General features: G+C 45.6%; 1 protein-coding gene across 4 annotated transcripts; it reads right to left on the bottom strand.

The window, feature by feature from the left end:
• Positions 1–1,016: 1,016 nt before the first annotated feature.
• On the bottom strand, positions 1,017–22,797 carry CLTA (clathrin light chain A). Of its 4 annotated transcripts, XM_032164141.2 has the most exons (7): positions 22,435–22,797; positions 15,935–15,972; positions 14,303–14,420; positions 9,199–9,310; positions 3,732–3,785; positions 2,416–2,451; positions 1,017–1,469 (listed from the first exon to the last, which is right to left on the bottom strand). In XM_032164141.2, exons 1-7 carry the CDS (start codon positions 22,649–22,651, stop codon positions 1,298–1,300), a joined length of 747 nt encoding a protein of 248 aa, XP_032020032.1. In that variant the 5' UTR covers positions 22,652–22,797; the 3' UTR covers positions 1,017–1,297. The 4 variants fall into 4 exon arrangements, with proteins under 4 accessions (XP_032020032.1, XP_032020033.1, XP_032020034.1 ...); XM_032164142.2 differs by lacking the exon at positions 2,416–2,451; XM_032164143.2 differs by lacking the exon at positions 3,732–3,785.
• Between the last annotated feature and the right edge of the window lie 821 nt (positions 22,798–23,618).

Raw genomic sequence — 23,618 nt, 5'->3', positions numbered from 1 at the left:
CGGAAACGGGGAGGTAGCAGGAAAAGTAATGAAAGCTCCTTCCAGCCAAAAATAATTAACATTGAAGAGATAGTGGCCTTTCCTTCTTAGCAATGGCAACGCCTAACCCCCATCCTGAGCATGGTATTACAGTTTACCTCAATCTCCAGTTTGGAAGTACCAGGTAGTTATAAGCAGATTACTGAAATATAGCTTTAATAATTGCTTGGAACATCACCTAAAACGAGCCAGGTACTATGCCAGGTTCTGAAGGCAGATAATGAACTTACTGGTATCTGAACAAAGCACAGGCTCCTGGAAACACCTGTGGTAGATCAGCATGGTCCAGTGCAGCTTTCTGTGACCATGGACATGTTCTATAACCTGTGCTATCCAATTCGAGTGCCACCTAACCACATATGGCTACTGAGCACATGAATTGTGACTAGGACTAGAAATGTATTTTAAATTCATTTAAATAGCCACATGGGCCTGGTGAATACTGCATTGGACAGCACAGGTCTAGATGAAGGATTTTACAAGAGAAATATGAACCCAGTGCTTGGGATGGCACAGAACCCAACATGTGCTACAGGACTCAACAGTAATGGGGCTAGCCACACATGAATGCCGTCCTAACTCAAGCTTACTGGCCGGATCCAAAGGAGTCAAGGTCTTACTAGAGTCTACATGCCCCACAGACTCCTGCTGAAATATACTATCCAAGACCCTAAACTGAGCGACACTGGCAAGCAAGAGCCCATCTGGGAGAAAACGACTAGGTTGGTGAGAGGATTCACAGCTGTGTCTTAGGTAGATAACGAGGGGGTTAACCTTCAGCCACTAGACTCCCTTCTCAAATGCAAATGTCCACAGGATCCCACTCTAGATCCCGGTGCTACCTTAGTTGAAGGCAGGGCCGTGTGCCCAGTGGCTGTGCCTCCTCAGCCCTAGAAATTTCAAGGCAATTCCTCAACCCTTCCAACTTCACTCCAAACTACAACACATCTTGAGGTCAATAAAGAAGCTTCACATAATACAGTTTGAAACAGAAATTTATTCTCAGAATAATGCACAGAAGCACAGGTTGAGGCTACTGTTGGGAGGCTTTCCTCCCCTTCCTCTTCCTCCTCTCCCTCCTCTCTGAATGCCAGGGAGAACACAGTTGAAGGAAACATGCAATCACAAACAATGAACAACTCTAAAGACAAAAAGGTTTGGTCCAAAAGAACTCAACATAATTAATCCAATGACTGTGAAGAGCTTCACTGAGTAGGATTAAGATATTGCAGATGTAGTGTTTCCACAGGGTGGCTCTTCAGTGCACCAGCGGGGCCTGCTTGAGGGAGATGAGGACTGAGCGCATGCGGGAGACATCTTTGGCCTGCTTGCTAGACTTGGGGTTAAAGTCACACAGCCGGGCCACCCGTTCCCACTCAGTGCCTGGGGACGACTCGTCAATGTCATTTACAAAGGCTTCTTCTGCTGCCCTGGAAGCAACAACAAAATATGTTGGTTTATGTAGAACCCCCTTTGAGCAACCTGGTGGCTGCCTTGCTACACAAGCAACTGCCTATTTGTCCCTTTCTTAATGACATTCTGGCTTTCCCAAGATAACAGCCCCTGGCCCAGGTCAGACTCAGGTAGACACGTAGCTGGCTCTCCTAGGCACAGGGTGCCCAGACTGCTGTGTAAAATGTTGGAATACAGGTGTTTGGTTCAGGGCTCACTATGTCTCTCTGTCTGGCTGTCCCTGCTCCCGTGGAGCATTAATAAAACAAGTCCTTAGCCAGCTACACACTGCTTTTATTAAAAAGAACAAAGCAGCAGGCTGATCAAGAACTTGAGTAGTTTATGGTGGGCTGTACTGAATTTCAAGGAAATTTAGAGACTTCTAAAAAGCCCATAGATCATTGCACAATAGCCTCTAGATTTACTCCTAAGGCTGGAGAGAAACAGGGCAGATCAAAAGGAATTCAAGACAAAGCTCCCATGCTAGCAGGCACTAGAGACTAAAGCCATTCTGGAAGGGGGTTTGTTAGGACATTCTCCAGTTCAGCCAAAAGTTTGCCATTTTCCCTCCAGCCAGGTGCCTTGGGGCCACTCAGGGCACACTGGCAGGAGAGCCAACGTGAGTTGCTTTTTGGCAGGATGCTGCTCAAACATTCTTTCACATCAAGGTCAGCCCACCCCCAGTTCGGAATTAACTGGTGGGAGCTACAGCCGGAAAGGACAGCGGTAAGACACACTATATTCATCTACTCCAACAAGCATCACGGGCAAAGCAAAAGCAATGGAGATGACTGGTCTGTGGGGACGGAGGGGTGGCACTATCACAGGGATGGCCGTGGCAAACACTGCTGAAGCCCAGAGCCACTACAACACTGCGACTTCATGGCACACACAGTTAGGGGCAGTGAGAAAGGTTTACTTAACTGTTCTAGGCTGTAGCAAGGATGGTTTATGTTTGTGCTTAAAGGTGAAGAGAAGAAAAGAAACGAGAGAAACTTTAAGTCAGATACAGAAAATGAGAATGAGCTCAATGCAGATGGTCAGTAAGCTGGACATGCCCTTGCCACTCTATCTGTGCTTGGGGACGTGCAGCTGGCTTTGCTGGCCACCCAGCTGCCCAGCAAAACCAGACTCGACCTTTCCAGTCTCCATTTCTACTCCAGAGAGAATGTGCAGAAATCAAATCAAACACCACCTGTAAGTCCAGCATTTCACAAGTCTCACTGCAAATGCATCTGGGGGCCCAGGAAACCCAGTTCTGTCTTCTAAGGGGATGAACATCTCAAGGTCATAGGCCCTGAGAGGCTCTACAGACCTGAGCTCATCGCCCACCTTCCACAGTTTCCTCTCCTCTTGCATTCCACCCTTACTTCTCTTGTAAAGCCAGCCCTAATTTTTAAGGAGGAGACAATGAGAACTGTTTCCAACTCTTCAGCAATACTGCTTTGATAAAAGAAATCCTTAAAAAAAAGAAAAAAGAAAAAAAGAATAAGAAAAACACCTTCTCCAGAGAAGATGCAAGTTTCTTTTGGGGGGGTCAGGGGGAGAAGCCCAAGCGGCCCGTATCAAGACACTTTGACTATCCTGATCTCAAAGCTGGGGGCTTCCCTGTGCTAGGAGACAGGACATCAGAAGCTGACCACTAAATAGCAATTTCTGACATGCAAGACCACAGAGGAACAATTACAGACACCCACTGGAGACAACCCCCTCTGCTCTGGACTCTTCTGCCTGAGGGAGCGGCAAACGACCCCACATTGTTTGAACGAACCAAGTATGGAAAATGCTGCCCCACAGCTCTGACTTTGGCAATGCAAGGTGCTGCTGCTCACTGGCTCCTAACCTCCTGGGACCGCCACCTGAGGAAACCTCCTTCCCACCTGAGGCAGGCAGGCAACAGGGCACGGCAGCAGTGATGGCAGCAAGAGCAAGAGGGCAGAGTTCCCCCGAGCCTCAAACCCTTCCCAGATAAGATCGCAAATGACACATTTTGAAAGCGAGTTAGCTTTCTTCCCTCCAAAACCCCAAATATGAAAAATGGCCATCAGAGGATGCAGGGAGTCACAAATCTGGAAGATTCATCAACGGATCATACCCCGCTTATCAATTCTTAGGCAGCCCCCAAAGTGCCAATATGAAATAATTTAAAAAGCAAAGCAACTTGTGACATAAAAGGAGCATTAACTCTAAACAAAAAGTAGAAAGAATCACAAGAAAAAGGAATTAGTTTTGCAACATACACATAACCAATCACGTCAGCGAAGGGTTGTTTGTAGAAAGCTTCATCTGCCACCCTAGACAGCAAGAGGTCCAAAAGGCAGGCAAGCAGGCAGGAAAAAAGAGAGAACATTGAGAAGCAGAAACATCTAAAATCCACAATTGAGGTACAACTGTGCTCTGAGGAGCTGCTCCCAAGGCTCCTTCCTAACCCCCGTGAGGCTTCCAGCTCTGGAGACTTCAGCAGGCCTGGTTTCCCGCTGGCCTTCCCATATGGGGACTGCTCCATGACAGAGCGAGCACTGCCAACTTCATCCCTTTGGCTCACCCCAGCAACACGGGCATTTATTAAGCACCCAATCATGGACTAAGCCCTTTCACATACATTATGTTGATTCAATCCTTAACTGTAACAACCTATGACCCTGACTGTTCTCACCCCCACTGTACAGATGAGGTAACTGAGGCTTAGAGATGAACAACTTGCTCAGCTACACCACAGTGGCAGCATTCAGGACTCACAACCAAGGCAGCCTGGCCCTAAGTCCAGGGCTCTTTCTACTGTATAGTCATGTTTCTTCCCTGCTGGTATGTGCCCAGAAAGCCACGCCACCTTCCTGCCTGTCTCAGTAAATGTCACTGGGCAGGAATGCTGCCAGACACCAGATGCGCTAGGACCCAAAGCCAGTTTTATCTTGGATTATCTAACTACTGCTTTCCCACACTGTCTGGGTGGGATACACTTCCAGAATCCTGGGAACACATATGGTCATTTTAAAATCTCAACCTTACAGGAAAAAAACGGCTGGAGGCGAGTGGTCTGGTGGGAAGAACACTGGACTAGAATCCTGGCCCTGGCTTCTGTTGTTCCTGAATATGGCTCTCTACTCAAGAAGCGGGTACAGTTTCTGAATATTTTTACACTAGACTCAATTGGCTTTGACAAGGTACAGCCCAGAATCTAGAACTTCATCCCTTCTTAACTCTCAACGTGGCAGGGCTCTCAGACAGGAAGGAGGGGGCAGACTGGGTGGAGAAATTTTCACAGCAGGGGCCAGGCTGGCTTTGACTCTGTTGCCCTGGACTGACTCCCTGGGCTCAGCCAGCCCACTCTTCTCCACTGTGGCTGGGCAGGGAACCTCCCTCACGGAGTCTTACCCTGTCCTTTGTCAAGTCGATTTAGGGTGGGCAAGGGGAAAGACATTTTTCTTTTTTTTTTTTTCTTTTTTTTTTTTTTGAGATGGAGTCTCGCTCTGTCGCCCAGGCTGGAGTGCAGTGGCGCAATCTCGGCTCACTGCAAGCTCCGCCTCCCGGGTTCACGCCATTCTCCTGCCTCAGCCTCTCCGAGTAGCTGGGACTACAGGCGCCCGCCACCGCGCCCGGCTAATTTTTTTTTTTTGTATTTTTAGTAGAGACGGGGTTTCACCGTGGTCTCGATCTCCTGACCTCGTGATCCACCCGCCTCGGCCTCCCAAAGTGCTGGGATTACAAGCGTGAGCCACCGCGCCCGGCCGGAAAGACATTTTTCAAGGATAATCATGCCTGGTCATTAAGCTAACCTCACATATTTATTTGAAGGCAAATTCTAGTAATTTTAAGTTAATTTTTAAGCTCACACATGCCCTTCTTTCCCATTTTGGTTTATACACAAGAGGTGTTTTGTGGAAATTTAAAGAAAGCAAAAAGAGCAGGCTGATTGTAACTTAAAGTGACTCAGCAGGAAAACAGAGTTGTTTGTGGGCAGAATGAGTGGGAGGAAAAGGCAAGGCAGGCTGGCTTATAAACCCATAACCCTTTTAGCTTACACAAAGGACTAAACCTGATCTATTTCAACTTGGGTTTCCCTCCACAAGAAGAGTAGAGGTTTCATGACTCCTGTCAAATCATCACTAAGACAACAAAAGTTTGAATGTCAGGCTCTTGCTCCTTTGCAGCTAGCCCAAGACCAAAGAGCTCCTCAGTGACAAGCACATCCCCTGTCAAGGTTGCAGGCCCAGAACAAACAGAAAATCAGACACACACACAGGTGGCCCTCCGCTTAGTTGTCCTTCACTTGAAAGTAGCAATCCCCAGCCAAGGCAGGAAGGGGCTCAGGGAGGCTCAGGAGAGGGGAGGGAAGAGGAATGCCTGACCTAGGACAAGCTCTGGAGGCACGAATACAATGCAGAACTTCATTCCATAAACAGCCTCAAAGTGGGCATAGAAAAAAATGTTTGCCATCTCTGAGAACTGTGGGTTCCCCAAACCTTCTCAAGCCTTGAAAGAGCTAACAAGCACAAGTGCTACCTGTAATAGGGGAAATGTTCTGGGGTTGTTCTTGATGAGCAAACTCATCCAGCTGCAGGAGTCAGTCACTGCTCTGGCTGGCTGGCTATGAAAAGGAAATTCTTTTCCATGGCTGTCACTGAATAATTCACAGCTCTTGTACTGTGACATTGAGGCCTCAACTTGGGATAAAAGAAGGGAGATGCAGTCTGGGGACTGACAATAGAGTACAGATTGTGCGGGGGAGGAACCATGTCTACCGCCGCACACCCACTCCCAGTGCAGTGCCAGGCGCGATGTGCTCCTAGTGCTTTGGTGACCCAGTGGTGAGGCAGCTGGAAGGCAGGAGGCCTGAGGATGCTCTCACAATTAACTGGATGCCCTTCCTGTCTCTGAGTTTCCTCTTTCAAACTTGTCATGTTTCTGCCTTATCTCTCGGGTCCCCTTAACATCCAGCTACTGCAGGAGTCACCCAGAGAGAATCATACTTGCTTGAAATGAGCACCCCGTTTTTTTTGTTTTTTGTTTTTTTTTTTCAGACTGAGTCTTGCTCTGTCGCCCAGGCTGGAGTGCAGTGGTGCGGTCTCAGCTCACTGCAACCTCTGCCTCCCGGGTTCTAGTGATTCTCCTGCCTCAGCCTCCCGAGTTGCTGGGATTACAGGCACACGCCACCATGCCCGGTTAATTTTCGTATTTTAGTAGAGATGGGGTTTCACCATGTTGGGCAGGCTGGTCTCAAACTCCTGACCTCAAGTGATCTGCCCGCCTTGGCCTCCCAACGTGCTAGAATTACAGGTGTGAGTCACGGTGTCCGGCCCCCATTTTCTTTTCTAAAAATATTCACTCTTTACCCATAGACAGATAACAAGGATGAATTACTTTATACATCTAAATAGGACCTATTCCTTTGAACTCCAAAGTTTACAGTCAAACGTGGATGGAGAGGGGGAGTAGTCAGCAATATAAAAATCTCCAGGGGAGGGTGTAGACCCTTGGAAGAAGTCCCCCAAAGTGACTCTCAAATGGCTCCCACCTCCAACCAGTGAAGAATCACTGGAATAAACTGTAAAAACCATCTCTTCTGTCCTAGAGCCCTGGTGACAATGGCTAGTGTTCCACTAGCTTTATGCTCTCAGGGTCAGCCCTGTGCTGCAAGGTTCCCCCACAAGGCAAGTGACCTGCTTCCTAAGCAGCTCTACATTCTCAGTGAGCAGTCGGGAAGTCCCTTCTCTCTGGAACTTAAGAGGTTCATCTGTGAGACCAGCTTACCCAGCATTCTACAGTTCCAAGTAAAGAAAGGTACCAAGGCCCAAATTCAATGCCTGGAGGGACTAAACTTTTAAGACTGAGCTCCTAAAAACAGGTGTCACGGCCAGGTGCAGTGGCTCACGCCTGTAATCCCAGCACTTTGGGAGGCCAAAGAAGGCAGATCACGAGGTCAGGAGATCGAGACCATCCTGGCTAACACAGTGAAACTCCGTCTCTACTAAAAACAGAAAAAAAATTAGCTGGGCATGGTGGCGGGCGCCAGCTACTCAGGAGGCTGAGGCAGGAGAATGGCGTGAATCCGGGAGGTGGAGCTTGCAGTGAGCCGAGATCGCACCACCGCACTCCAGCCTGGGTGACAGAGCAAGCCTCCATATCAAAAAAACAAAAAAAAAACAAAAAAAAAAAACAACAACAAAAAAAACAGGTGTCATTACTCCCTCTGAGAACAACGGATTCTGGATACAGAGAGTATCCCTTTCTTGACAGTTCAGCAAAACTTCCTTGAAAAAAATTTCTGCAACAGAAAGGCTGTTACCAACATATTCATTATCTAAGTTTGAAAATTTATGTTAAGTTCTTGAAGCATCACAGACCCAGAGCAAGGAGGGTCAGCACAGCTACAGTACTTCAAACCAAAGTGCTGGGGCCGCAGGCTGGGGGAGTTCTCAGGGCTCGCAGGGTGCTTGCACACAGTCCCCACTCGGCTTTACCGATCTGAACTTCCACCTGGGAGAAAATCATCTTGAGGGAGCAGACGACACAGGAGCCTGGACTTGTCAGCACCACCTACTGACCACAGGCTCAACAACAGCCCCACGTAGCTGATGGAAGCCATCACCACTGGCAACCCTGCCTGCACACCAGAGAGCAGTCCCACAGAACTCCACGTGGAACCTAACAGGCACTCCTTGAGCACACCACCCCCAGAGGAAAGTGACCAGGACACAGGCTCAAGCTGGAATCCAATGAGCCGAAGGGCTGCTAGCATACAAAAGAGAGTCCAACTGCTCTGTCATACTGGACCCACAATAGCACTGGCTGGCTGGCAAAGCCATTGGTTCTCTCTCCTGCCACATCTCTGTCTAACAGAGCTGCCACTTAACCCAACCTGCTTCCTGCTTCTGCGTACAAGAACCCAAGGCTCTACCTTGAAAATTAAAAATATCCCCAGGCTCGGTCTGGCCGGTTTATACACTGAAGTGAATGGATTGACTATTCAGTTAAAGTTGGGCTCTGAACCTGCCTGCCCTGAGGGAAGCAACACCACATATCCTCTCTTTTCTGCTTCCAAGAATGGCTCTAAGTGTAGGGCATTAAAGCCCAGCTGCTGGTGAGTAGTGGTATGAGAATGAAAGCGTTTTTCTCCTCACAACTCCTTAACCATCAGTAACTAAATAAAATCTATTTCAAACAGAACATTTTTAAGAAGTCAATTCAAAACTTTTTAAGGCACAGATAAGTACCCACAGAACCCTCAATTCTAAAATAATTATGTTGGAACATCCTTGGCTGCCTAACTACAAAGCACATTTTCCTGCCAACGGACTCCTTCATGAAGTGGCTTTCAGAGGGCAGGGCTATATTTAGGAGACTCAACATGACCAAGTCTATAATCATATCCAAAGTAACTAGATCTGGGTATATCCATGACACCCAGCTTTCGTTTCAGGGTTCCATGAAAAGTAACTTTTCCCTTGGCTGAATCACACCATTACAGGTTATGCATATTAACCAAACTCTCAGAGAGCTAAGCTCACTACAACTGGGATGGCTAAACAATAGGGTGAATTATGCTCACAAGACCCGAGAGACTTGCAACCTGTTTCAAGCACTTTCTTTAAAAACTGCAGACATTTCACACTAAAGGAGGCAGAAGCCAAAAACCTAGACTGGATGCTAAGAATGGATTTGATTCAATTTTGGAAAACAAATGTGCTACAACCACCATGGACTGACCTGTTGTTTGCTTTTGTTTTCTGTAGCTGCTCGTCCTGTCTTGCATACCACTCTTCTAGCTCCTTTATTGCCTTTTCTTTCCACTCTGCTTCTTGCTTCCGAGAATTGGCATCTTTGAAGGGAGAGAAGAGAAAGACAATACAATTGAGGCAAAGTGCAAACTGAAGTTCATCAGTTTATTTTGGTCTTACTGAACTTATGGTGGGTGCAGGTCCATGTTTGTGTGCCTGTTGGGGGAGAAGAGTAGAGAGGGGAAGATAAACTTCTGTTTTCTCTGTTTGCACAACCAACTCTGATTTCAGTGCTTCTATTCCTGCCTGGTCTTTCCCACAGTCCTATTCCTGGTCTTATCCCAGTCCACTGACATTTTAGTGGGTCATTAGTTTTGTTTTGTCTTGTTTTGGGCACAGCAAAAGAGAAGGGTGTATGTGGAAATACTGACTTCTATTATTAATAGGAAAAAAGCCTTCTGGGCACCAATTGGGGGAGAAACAATTATAGATGATTCTTTACCAATGCTGCCAATATTAGTTCACAGTAGGGTATTCATCTTAATCTTTTACCTCTTCTCCCAAACTAGTCCATATTCCAGGTTTGACAATGGTTTTGTGGAACACAAGGTGGCACTCTCATAACTAAATATAGTAGAAGCACTTCTGTGAAGCAGGGTGCTATTAGGACAATTACCAAAGGTAGAGATGATTCAGGAACCAGAGAATGATAGACCACAGAATATCAGCACTAGAGAGGACCACAAGGCATCTATTCCTGCTTGGTCTGCAGTGTGTTTGTTGCAGAGCCAGGGCAGAGCTACAAAAGAAACTCCACTGGAGAGAAGTGCAGGGGGTAGAGGTATGGGATCATTGTTAACAGTTAACCTGAAGGTTCTAGAAATGAGAGCAAGAAAATGCATACCTAGCAGGTTTGCTAGATTGGATTCTCAAACATGAAACATGAAGTTTCTGAGGACTAAATATGGTTTTCCCTAAGACACTGAGCTGAAGAGACATATATCAGTAGATAGTGAGAGATAAAGAAATACATGCCGGCTGGTCGTGGTGGCTCACGCCTGTAATCCCAACACTTTGGGAGGCCGAGGCAGGTGGATCATCTGAGGTCAGGAGTTTGAGACCAGCCTAGCCAACATGGTGAAATCCCGTCTCTACTAAAAATACAAAAAATTAGCTGGATGTGGTGGTACATGCCTATAATCCCAGCTACTGGGGAGGCTGAGGCAGGAGAATCGCTTGAATCTGGGAGGCAGAGGTTGCAGTGAGCTGAGATCGCATCACTGCACTCCAGCCTAGGCAACAAGGTGAGACTCTGTCTCAAAAAAGAAAAAAAAAAAGAAAAGAAAAGAAAAGAAATACATGTCATAGCTACTGAGGCAGCTGACACTTGAAGTTAACCTGATACTTCACTTTAAACAAGTTCTTCTGGACATTCTGTCTGGCAGGTGTTTTATAGACATCTAACTCAATCTTTACAACAATCCCAAGAAGGTAAACTCTGATCCCATTTTCAGCAGTGAGAAAAACTAAACCTCAGAAAGTTTGAGTGAACTTCCTAAAGGTTATAGTAAGTGACAGAGCCAAGATTCAAACCCAGATCTGGCTTCTAAAGCTTACACTTTTCTTACTTCATTATACTTCCTCCAAAGGGAGGGACAGAAAGAGAGGCAAGCCTAGAAATAATCACAAAATGTGACCACCAGTGATCTGGACAGAGTTTTAAAAGTGCTGAGCAAGAGGCCAAAGTGAAATTAGTGTCTTTCAGAAGGAGAGTAGAGAGCAGTAGCGGTGTCAAGTAACTACTAGAAGGGATGAAAAATGAAGTATTCTTGGGCATTTTTAGGGCCTTTGCAGGAAAGGTCTTATAGTAACAACCTGCAAATGGCTGTGTGTAACTATAAGAAAAAGCCTAATAGCAGCTAGAAACTCCCCCAAGTTTCAGGTTAGAAAGAACGTTCATCTCGGTATCTAATTTGTCAGAAGGTGATCTGTCGTTCAGAAGAATCATTTTCTCAGATTTTTCACTGATGACTCTAAAGTATATACAGTAAACTTTTTTTTGTTTTGTTTGAGATAGGGTCTCGCTCTGTAGCCCAGGCTGTAGTGCAGTAGTGCTATCACAGCTCACTGCAGCCTCAATCTCCCAGGCTCAAGTGATCCTCCCACCTCAACCTCCTAAGTAGCTGGGACCACAGGCGTGCACCACGACACCCAGCTAATTTTTTTTTTTTAGTAGAGATAGGGTCTCACTACGGTGCCCAGGCTGGTCTTGAACTCCTGAGCTCAAGTGATCCTCCCACCTCAGCCTCCTAAAGTGCTGGGATTACAGACCTGAGCCACCCCACCCAGCCTCTACAGTAAACATCTAATATGTGTCTATCCATGGCATAAAGTACGGATGTGGAATGGAAGATTTAGCTATACTGCAATGAGAAGCTGTGGGCTGGAAGTGCCATGTGACAATACCTAATTCAAAATGTAAGGCCCCCTTTTCAATCATGGTGAAATTACTTCCAAATAATTACCTTTTTGATTGGACAGTATTTTCTTTCAATATATTTTGATGTTAACATTTACTATACATTAGGACTAAAATATAAAATTTATCTCTGAAAAATGAATTTAAATAAAAATGGTGACCTGCTGAACAGACTGTGGTTACTGCATAAAACAGTACATTTAAATTGGTCTTCTGGCTTTTGCAGCTTTAGTGCCACTGCAATACTAATTTAGAATTCTTCCCCTCAGAGGATGAAGAGGAAGTCCCCTTAGAGAGCAAAGCACATTCACAGGTGCCTTCCATTCTGGCCACCCTCGTTACTGGTCAGACAAAAGAAAATTACTTGAGAATGTAGCCAGCAGCTAGACTGAAAACCACTGGCACCAGTTCTCTATTTTTAGCATCGTGTGCTTTCTCACAGTTTTTGCAAGGAAAAAAGGTGAAATTGAAGGAACACCTTGTTCATGAACCAAGCGAATTCAATTCAGTTGGAATGCAAGGCCAAATGTTGTACTTCTCTCAAAAAAGCACTTTGAATTAAGAAAACAGCTCATCAAAGTATTCCCCAAGTACCCAATTTCATAATTGAAAAATTAAATCTTTCCAGACACTAAAGCAGACTCTCTCCATGGAGAAGAAAAACTGCTAGAGCTTGGTGAAACAGAAAAGATAAATTTGGGTTCTGTAACATGAAAAATACTACAGCAGTACCAAGACCAGCTAAATCTTGCCTCTAAGCATACTCAAGAGACACAAAGAACAAGCAAGGACCAAAGCAGTTAGGACCTATTTTCATCTTCCTACAGCTCCACTGTCCAATATAGTAGCTACTAGATACATGTGGCTACTTCAATGTAAATTTATTAAAATTAAAGAAAATTTAAAATCCAGTTTCTCAGTCACATTTGAAATGTGAAGCCACACTTCAAGTACTTAACAGTTACATGTGGTTAATGGCTACCATACTAGACAGCACAGATACAGAATATTTCCACCAAAGAAATTACTAATGAATGGTGCTATAAAGGTTCAAATATTAAGTGCATTCTTTGTTCTGAAAGCCACCTAAATTGGACTAGAGAAATAAAAGGACTAGAGAGATAAATGATTTGGCACTAATTGGCTGTGTCATCTGGGTCATGTCTCTTCCTATTTCTGGGTGTCAGTTATCCCAACTGAAAAATAAGGACTCATGTTTTCACTAGTTCAACAGTTCCCAAGAGGGAATAATACTGCTGACATTGTGGTTACATAGGAGAATGTCATTATTTCTAGGAGGTGTACATTGAAATATTTAGACATGAAGTATATGATGTCTTTATCTTAAAGTAGGTCAGCCAAAACAATTTGTGTATGTGTGTGTACGTCCAAAACATATCATTTATATAAAGATAACCCATTAATTACTGAATCTGGGGGTGCACATGTTTATTTTCCTCTTCTTTCAATTGTTCTGTAAAGTTGAGAAAAGATGAATCTTAAAGTCAGCTGATTAAAAAAAGAAAAAGAAAAAACAAAGAAAAGGGCACAATGTGGATTATATCCTCACACTCTACATACTTCTCCAATCCACCATGTACAGACACAAGTCTCCCCTGATCATGAACCAACAGGTGGCACTCCATGTACACATCTCTTTATCAAAGGCCAGGCTGTGTGGCTAGATGGCCACGCACATTAAATGTTTAGAAAACAATGTGGCTGATGGGGATGGGTAGTGACTTTGAAGCAAGGCAGACTTCAGCTGAAATTGTGACTCTTATCATTCCTTAGCTGAGTATTCCAAATACTTATTCTACCTCTCCTCCACTTTTCTTACCTGTAAAATTGTAAAACTTACCTTACGGAGATATTAAGGTAGGAAAAACAAACTGTACATTTTTTCCTAACATACCTCATTTTCCTCGTGTTACCTTAAATTCATTCAGCCTTCAAATGAAAAATGGAGGCCGGGCGCGGTGGCTCACGCCTGTAATCCCAGCATTTTAAGAGGCCAAGGCGGGTGGATCACAAGGTCAGGAGATCGAGACCAACCTGGCTAATACGGTGAAACCCTGTCTCTACTAAAAATACAAAAAAAAAAAATTAGCAGTGCATGGTGGCGGGTGCCTGTAGTCCCAGCTACTCAGGAGGCTGAGGTAGGAGAATGGTGTGAACCCGGGAGGCAGAGCTTGCAACGAGCCGAGATCGCGCCACTGCACTCCACCCTGGGTGACAGAGTGAGACTCCATCTCAAAAAAAGAAAAAAGAAAAATGGACTGTTAAAGTCCACGGACATGGGAAACTTGAATCCTTCAAGTTTATAAAGCACTCTATAAACACCACCTGAGGCTACTCTTGAGGTCAGGAACAGCATCAGTATGCTCTTCCTGTGAGAGGATCTTGGGGCTCTCCGGCTACCCTACTCCTCACACAATGGCCTGTGATTAGGCATCTCAGTGCAGGTAGCCTTGTAACCTTCAGGCTGAGAAGATATCTTCCCAAGGACCAAACAATGACACTGGTTAATGTGAGCTAAAAAGGAATAAAAGTAGAGTCCAGGTCAACTACTCCACTGAAAACAGACACCAAAAGACAGAAAGGGATTCCTTACCAAGGGCTTCCAAGCGTTCCATTTGCTCTTCTCTCCATTTACGGATACTTTCAGGCTCTGACTGCAATCGATCCACTTGTGAAATAGCTGCGTAACTGTCTGTTGGACCATTACTTTCCTTAACACAAAACACAATTGTGCTATATTAACACCAAAAATTCCTTCCTAAAATGCACTTCACCTGAGTTAGAACCCCCTGGTTCTTTTTTTTTTTTTTTTTGAGACAGAGTTTTCACTCTTGTTGCCCAGGCTGGAGTGCAGTGGCACGATCTTGGCTCACTGCAACCTCCACCTCCTGGGTTCAAGCAATTCTCCTGCCTCAGCCTCCCGAGTAGCTGAGATTACAGGTGCCTGCCAACACACTCAGCTAATTTTTGTATTTTTAGTAGAGACGGGGTTTCACCATGTTGGCCAGGCTGGTCTCAAACTCCTAACCTCAGGTTATCCACCCACCTTGGCCTCTCAAAGTGCTGGGGTTACAGGCGTGAGCCACCGCACCCGGCCAGAGCCACCGCAACCTCGGCTCACTGCAGAACCCGTTTCTAACAACAATGGTGGTTTTTGTAAAATGTTAAAGGATTACCTTAAAAGCAAGAACACAGGCTGGGCATGGTGGCTCACGCCTGTAATTCCAGCACTTTGGGAGGCTGGGGTGGGTGGATCATTTGAGGTCAGGAGTTTGAGACCAGACTGGCCAACACAGTGAAACCCATCTCTGCTAAAAATACAAAAATTAACCAGGCGGTAGTGGCATGTGCCTGTAATCCCAGCTACTGGGGAGGCTGAGGCAGGAGGAGAATTTGCTTGAACCCAGGGAGTAGAGGTGGCAGTGGGCCAAGACTGCGCCACTGCACTCCAGTCTGGGTGACAGAGTAAGACCCTGTCCCGCCCCCTTCCCGCCCCCCCACCCCAAAAAAAGGCAACCACATAGGACAGGCGCCGTGGCTCACGCCTATAATTCCAACACTTGGGGAGGCCGAGGTGGGCGGGTCACTTGAGCCCAGGAGTTCAAGACCTGCCTGGCCAACACGGCGAAACCCCATCTCTACTAAAAATACAAAAAATTAGCCGGGCGTGGTGGCATGCGCCTGTAATTCCAGCTACTCAGGAGGCTGAGGCGGATGAATCGCTTGAACCCAGGAGGTGGAGGTCGCAATGAGACAAGATCGTGCCACTGCACTCCAGCCTGGGCGACAGTGAGACTGTCTCAAAAAAAAAAAAAAGACTCAAATAAATGTTAATCTTTACAAAATTATTCCATATGCCACTCACTGAACTAAGGAATATTAATATTACCAGGTTAACCTAATCAGACTATATACAAAGATGGAAGAAGAATTATTTAAAGTATTAGTACTAACTTACTGCACTTAACACAGTGTCATTTGAATGGTGATTTCTTTAGAATAAAGGTGATAACACTAGGGGCAGGTAAATAACATTTTTAAACAGTTCTCTTTTTATCAATGCTACCTCTCTTTAAATCTTTCCACTTTGGTAGATAACACACCAGCCAGTAATACATTCAGGAAAGTCAAAGGACTGGGGTTTCTTTCTAGGTCAGTCAATTAAAATCACAGGAAAGGAAGATTCTCAATCACTATCAATGAATAGAATCAGAGTACTCTGTACCTGGTAGTATTCACCATTCATTACTCCATCAACAGCATCTGCAAGACATAAGATTTTGGTCTATCAACAAAGACTGGTCAAACACTGGGCCAAAGGGTTGTACAGTAGAATACAGCATTATATGCTGTATGAACCTTGAGCTACTAAATGCTATCCCTGTAGTAGGTGCTATATACAACAAATAAAACCAAGATGTGCTTATATACAAATTTCACCAAAATGTGGACACATCTGTCCTTAAGTTCCCAAGTCCAAAAGCTTTTGATTTTTTCTGTTTTCTATTTTACAGTGCAGTGGTAACAAATGGAAGACTAGAAGAAAGAGAACAGTGTTTCTCTATGACAGTTCTGCAGGAAGGGGAAAAAAAAAAGTGTGGCCTGGAATCACCCAGTGAGCAGAGACCTGCAGCTTCATCTTTGAGACAGTCTTGCTCTGTCGCCCAGGCTGGAGCAAAGTGGCCCAATCATGGCTTACTGTAGCCTCAACCTTTTGGGCTCAAGCCATCCTCCCACCTCAGTCCCCACAGGAGCTGGGATTGCAGGCATGCGCCACCACGCCTGGATAATTTTTCTATTTTTTTGTAGGGAGGGGGTTTCGCCATGCTGCCCAGGCTGCTATCGATTTCCTGGACTCAAGCGATCCACCCGCCTCGGTCTCCCAAAGTGTTGGATTACAGGCATGAGCCACCATGCCTGGCCTCTCATATTTTTCTTAATTTTCCTAGTTGACTTTTACTCCTATATGTCAGTACAAAAATGAGTTTCTTATAGTTTGTCAGTGGCCTTTTACCACCTTAAGCCATGTGCCATCTACCTATACAGTTTTTTAAGCATTCTATAAAGTTTTGGAAATATGAAGTTTATCAAACTAGTGAAAGTATGGGGGAAGCATATTCAATTTCACCTCTGTAATAACTTCCTTGTTGTAGAATTGCTGGGTTACAGCTGGGCGCGGTGGCTCACGCCTGTAATCCCAGCACTTTGGGAGGCCAAGGTGGGAGGATCACTCAAGGTCAGGAGTTCGAGACCTGCCTGGCCAACATGGTGAAACCCACCTCCGTATACTAAAAATACAGAAATTAGCCAGGGTGGTGGCACGAGTCTGTAATCCCAGCTACTCAGGAGGCTGAGATCCATCTCAAAAAAAAAAAAAAAAAATTGTGGATCGGGTTATATATATATATATATATATATATATATATTATTTTTTCATATATTGTTGCCCAGGCTAGAGTACAGTGGTGCAATCTTGGCTCACTGCAACCTCCGCCTCCTGGGTTGTTCAAGTAATTCTCTTGCCTCAGCCTCCTGAGTAGCTGGGACTACAGGCATGAGCTATCATGCCCACCTAATTTTTTTTGTAGTTTTAGCAGAGACGGGGGTTTCACCACATTGGCCAGGATGGTCTCGAACTCCTGACCTCAGACGATCCACCCACCTCAGCCTCCCAAAGTGCTGGGATTACAGGCATGAGCCACCGCGCCCAGCCAGGATATGTATTTTTTTATTTTTTTTTGAGACGGAGTCTCACGCTGTTGCCCAGGCTAGAGTGCACTGGCGCGATCTCGGCTAGCTGCAACCTCTGCCTCCCAGGTTCAAGTGATTCTCCTGCCTCAGCCTCCCGAATAGCTGGGATTACAGGCATGTGCCACCATGCCCGGATAATTTTTGTATTTTTTAGTAGAGACGAGGTTTCACTATGTTGGTCAGGCTGGTCTCGAACTCCTGACCTCAGGTGATCCGCCCACTTCGGCCTCCGAAAGTGCTGGGATTTCAGGCATGAGCCACCACACCTGGCCCAGGATATGTATTTTAAAGACTTCTAAAACTCTACCCACTTGTTCCTATTAGTCTACCAGTTTATATTACTACTAGCAGCACAAGTGCCCCATTTCTTAGACCTTCCCTGATACTAGGGACTGTGCTTGACCATGTTTTAAAATTTTTGCTAATTTGATAATGGAAAAAAAAAACAACAACAACAACTCATGGTGGCTTTCTTGTGCCAATCTTATTTCCAGTGAGGTAATCACATACCCGACATCTGATTTTATTCTTTACTGAATTTTTTGAGTTTGCCTATTTTCCCGCTATTTTTTGATCTCTAAGTATTTGCTCTCTAATAGTCAAATATTTTCCCTAGTTTCTCTTTTGATTTGGTTTATGGTATTTAACACTTGGAACAACTTAATTTGTGTATGATCGACTTTTTCTTTATGATTTCTGTATCTGCTTTTATGCTGAAGGCCTTTCCTACTATGAGATAGACAAATATTCACTTTTCTTCTTTTACTTTTTAAATGTCTCTCTTTAATCCACCTGGAATTTATTTTTGTGTAAGACAGAAGAGTGAGATGGTTTTAAATCCTAGATCCTACAATGGCTAGTCTGGCCAGGCCTACATTATGGTTAATATAGTACAGTTGACATACCAACTATCCACTAATATAGTCCAGCCCTAGGCTGGAATATCAGAGACTTTGATCACTATTCCATATACAAAACAAGAAGCAATCCTCATCCCACATCTCCTTAAAAATCACATGCTGTCTGAAGGCTCCTCCAGACCCACTGGCATCTGCTTTCCTCTTTATTAGTTACTGTATTACTGCACTAACATTCTTACAAGAATCAACTGGCTCAAGCCAAGGGATCGTCTGTTGCTGTGGAAATATGCAGAAAGGACATGTAGGGCCTTGACTTACTACGACAACTAAACTAAGCAATACGATGCTTCAGAAGGAAACTTTCTAGGGCCTTTCAGGAACTCCAGACAGAAAAAGGGCCAAAGTTTTCAAAAGTGAAAGACTGTCCCAAACCCACTTTCAACTTTCCACATTCCAGAAACATTTGAAGTAAAGCAGACCTACGTTTGAAGCTGCACTTGAGCCATTTATCACCTTGCTACCTTAGGGACACTGCTCAACTTCCACACTGATCCATTCTCATCTGAAATATGACACTACCACTTAACTTGTGGAGCTACTGCTGGGATCTGAAAGTGTACCTGGTATACAGCAAATGTGCAGTATAATTAACTATCATGCATGAGATTTCCCTAAACTTCCCTCCACCACTGCTACCAATAAAATTACTTCTCCAGAAAGCTTCCCTTTAATTCACCCATGTCTCTTTCTTCTCCTACAAGAAATAACTTGTCACCGGGTGCAGTGGCTCACACCTGTAATTCCAGCACTTTGGGAGGCCAAGGCGGGTGGATCACCTAAGGTCAGGAGTTTAAGACCAGTCTGGCCAACATGGTGAAACCCCAAAAAGTTAGCTGGGCATGGTGGTGGGCGCCTGTAATCCCAGCTACTCGGGAGGCTGAGGCAGGAGAGTCACTTGAACCCAGGAGGCGGAGGTCGCAGTGAGCTGAGATCGTGCCATTGCACTCCAGCCTGGGCAACAAGAGCAAAACTCCATCTCCAAAAAAAAAGGAAGCAATAACTTGTCAAGAGCATAACAATACGCCGGGCACAGTGGCTCATGCCTGTAATCCTAAAAACTTTGGGAGGCCGAGGGAGGCAGATCACTTGATGTCAGGAGTTCGAGACCAGCCGGGCCAACATGGTGAACCCCGTCTCTAGGAAAAATACAAAAATTAGCTGAACATAGTGGCACACGCCTGTAATCCCAGCTACTCGGTAGGCTGAGGCAGGAGAACTGCTTGAACTCAGGAGGCGGAGGTTGCAGTGAACCGAGATCACACCACTGCACTCCAGCCTGGGCGACAGAGCAACTGTCTCAAAAACAACAAAACACCATAATAGTGCCTTACTGCTGTACTCTCTGTGGCTTCTCTATCCTGTTTTCTTCCCCGACTCAGCCCTCATGATTGAGAGCTTTTCAACAGCTCCACTTGTGCTGCCTCCTTCATGACCACCTGTTCTTTCTCAATATCCCCCACAGCTGGTTACCTCAATATCACTTCACCCAGCTGGTTTCTTCCTGCCTCTAAACCTACGTCTCTTTTCTGGATCTCTTAACAACCAAAGGAGTCATCCAAAGCTCAGCCCTAACTCCTCTGGTTTTTGCCTGTGCCCCTCCTCCATAGGCGCTTTCCGCAAGCTGGGGCCAGTTTATTTTCCTCTCATCAATCTGTCATAGCTGACTGCCTATATATCTCTGTATAATACATCAGAAAGAGAGCTCCTGCCTAAAACTTCTCAATTTACTCAGTACTCTTCAAAGCCTAAAGGCCTTGTAACTCCTTTCTCCCACTAATAGTAGCTGGAATTCACTAGATACTTACATATATAACTGTAAGCACTTTATAGACACTCTTGAATGTAATCCTAAAGATGCCACATAGCATTATAAATTATATTATACAACTTTTACAAAGGAGAAAACTGAGGCCGGGCAGTGGTGGTAGTTATATACATTGTCTAAGATCACAAAGCTAAACTCACACTCAAGCAGTTTAGTATAGCATAGAATCTTAACCACTAGAGCATATCTTAAAAAAAAAAAAAAAAAAAGGAAAAAGAAAACTGAGAGAAAAAGTGTCCAATCGGTTCTCTAATCCCCAAAGGAAATGCTGACCACTGCATATTACCAACCTCAATTACACTGTCAGGAATCTGGCTTTAAGTCACCAAATGCTTAGTTCACTAAGAAAGTCCTTCCTAGGAACTAAGTCAGCAACCATTTCTTTCCTTCCCTTTGCTGAAGGCTTGATGCACAAAGGACCGAGTATCCAACTCTATTCTCTCCCTTTTACCTTCACCAAGATCTGTCGGTTCTACATAGGACCCTTGGATCTGACATTTTTGCTCATTTCTTTGTCAAACGTGAGCATCTACTACATGTCAGACACACTGCTAGCCAGTGGAGATAAAACAGTAAGGGTAACACTGTCCTTGAATCAGGACAATCTTCCACCTACAGATCTTGGGTTCTGCTTCTCCCAAATCTGTTCCACCTGGGACAGCCACAGCTGCCTGTCTCTTACCGCACCACAACCCTGCTAAAACAACTAAACACTGCAACAGAATGTGGTATATTCTAAGAGTGGGTAGACTTGGGGCTCAGCTATTAACTCGTGCTTTTTTAAGCAAGTCATTTCTCTCTAGGATTGCTTCTCTTCTATTAAATGAGGAAGGTAAACTAAGGATCTAAGAAGTCAATTTTAAAACTCTTAGAAAAATGTTAGAGACCACCCAATGAAAATATCTCCTAATCACTTAAGGCCAACTTCATCTCGCAATCACAGCCCAGTTCAGTCCAACCTACCCGCTATAAAGTTGCATATTCGGGCATATTACATGTTCCCACTAAGTTCTTATTGGGGGACTGATTTGCTTAGGAAGCAACATGGTGCAGTCAAAAACTCAGAGGCTGCAAACTAGCAGCACACCCACCAACTCATTCATCAAAAGGTTCTGCCTGGCTGGCACAGTAACTTGAGATTGCTGGGTCTGAATGCCTTTATACAGAGCACTACTATAGTGCACCAAAGCCTCAGTCTCCAACACTTCTACTGTCTCATGTCAAGCCAGCTTCTCTCGTATATGTTACCCACCTGGCCCCTTAAGGTTTGAATTTAGGGTAGACACTACTCCTATATGCCCCAGTAGTGCCCTATCCTCCCTTAGTTGGAATTTTTTTAAGCGAATGAAAAGCCATATTTCATTTCTTCTAGCTAAATTTCCTACTTCTTTGTATTATTAAATAGGTCTTTTCCACTCATGATCCTAAGCATCATACACACGTAAGGCATCCAAAGGTCAAACTGCCATCCTACCTGCCCCATTTTTACTTGAGTTTGGCTGAGAACACTCTCTATTCACCTCTTCATCCCTCCCTGATTGGTTTAGGCTAATCTTGGGTTCTGCTTAGGCAATATTGCCTACCAAAGCTGTTCCCAGAGGGAGAGCTCCAGAAGTCCTAGCTGTAAATCAATCGCTCAACGATAGCAAACTCCTACCCCCCTTAGCAGTTCTTTCTCCAGACCTAGATCATCTTTCGAGTTCCCTACTCACTCCTTCCTCCTCGTAATCCAACACTCTGTACACCTTAAGTGCTTAAATGCTGAACTGCATTGCTACTTTTGTTTGTATCTCTCAAAAACGGTATTTCCATTCTTTTTTTTTTCTGCCCTCCTTTTCTAATAACTGGAGTTCTGTGCTCGGCTCAGACTTGCTTATAAGTTTGGAAAAACTCGCCAATGCAGTTGCTTCAGAGACCGGACTAAAGGCACAGCAAATGTTTCATGAAAAGTTGCTGAATTGAACGGGCTTCTTCCGGCTCCGGAGCCTGCCACCCTACACTTGCTTTCTCGCTCCGCCCGCGCCCAGAAGCACTCAAACACGCTGAGAACCGAGCAGGCTTCTCGAGCGCAGGTTTCTGAATGACTGGGCCAGGGTCTCATTTCCTCTTTGCACTGCTCCCTAACCTCCTAATTCAGCAAGGAGCACGAGTCACACAGAAGCTCTCGGACCCACTGTGGACCGAGTTTCCAGACAAGTCCTCTCGCCCCAAACGCGCCCGCACTCTCACCCGGACCCCCCGGCGGCTCGCCGTGCGGCTGGGGCCCGGGGGCGCCGCCGTCCAGGATGGCGAAGGCCTCGTCGTTCTCGATGCCCGCAATCTCGCTCTCCTGCTGCGCCAAGAAGGCCGCGGCCGGGTCTTCTTCGCCGGCGCCGGCCACTCCGTTCCCCAGCGCGGGACCGCCAGGGGCGCCGGCAGGGGCGCCGAACGGATCCAGCTCAGCCATGGCGGGCAATTCAACGGCACGGACACCAACGGTAAGAGAAAAACCAACGGACCCACGGACACCACGCCCGGCAGCCACTGCTGTGGTGCCGACTGGGAGAGGAGAACAAGCGGGAGGAGGGAGACGGGGAAAGCGGAAGCCCTACCCGTGCATCCGGTAGGTCTAGGCGGTATTGGAGAGCCGAAAAGGGAACAACCAATCAGAGGAGAGCAATGATTCAGGAGCTACCCAATCAGCAAGTGGAGGGGCGGGCCCCCTAAAACAACTCGTGACTGGGGTAGCGCGGGAGATGAGGGAGGTGAGCTGCGCGGGCCCCGGGAGGCGGAAGTGCTGCCTGACAGGGAGCGTCATACCCACCCGGTCTGCTGGGGCTGGACTGACCAGGGACGGCCACCCCTGAGGGGACTCTAGTGCTGCACTGGGAGGTGAGGTAAAGTTAGGGCGGCGACGATTGGCCGATTACTGAAAAGGCATGCCACTTAGGCTTTCTGAACCTCAGTTTCCTCATGCGTAAAATGGAAACAAGAATCCTGCTCTTGCCCCTCCTCCCGGGATTATTAGAAGATGAATCCTAAAAAATAAAAATAAAAATAAAAAAGAATCAGAAGAAGATTGAATCCTTTTATGGATTTGCCCTGGCTTTATAAATTTAAAATATTTAATTCTTTCAGCCAGCCTGGCTTATTTGCTCCCTTAGAGCCCATAGATTTACTGTAATTGATTCAGTCCACTCCGATTTTTCTCGCCCATAAGTATTTTTATTTAAAAATGAATATATCTTATCTTGTTCAACAAGCACTTTTGCAGCCATATGTCTTTTCAGAGCTAGACAGAAGTTACTAAACCTGGAAAATTCCTTAAGGATCACTTGCTTCAAAGGGAGACACGGGGCCCGGCTGTTCAAGGGGCGTCAGTGACCCAGAGAGTCAGTGACCACGAGGAAACGCCTGTCTCCTGGGGACTTCCA

The sequence above is a fragment of the Hylobates moloch genome, unplaced genomic scaffold (assembly GCF_009828535.3).
Source record: "Hylobates moloch isolate HMO894 unplaced genomic scaffold, HMol_V3 SCAFFOLD_10, whole genome shotgun sequence".
In the NCBI taxonomy this organism is placed as follows: Eukaryota; Metazoa; Chordata; class Mammalia; order Primates; family Hylobatidae; genus Hylobates; species Hylobates moloch.
This window is presented reverse-complemented; position numbering and strand designations above follow the sequence as displayed.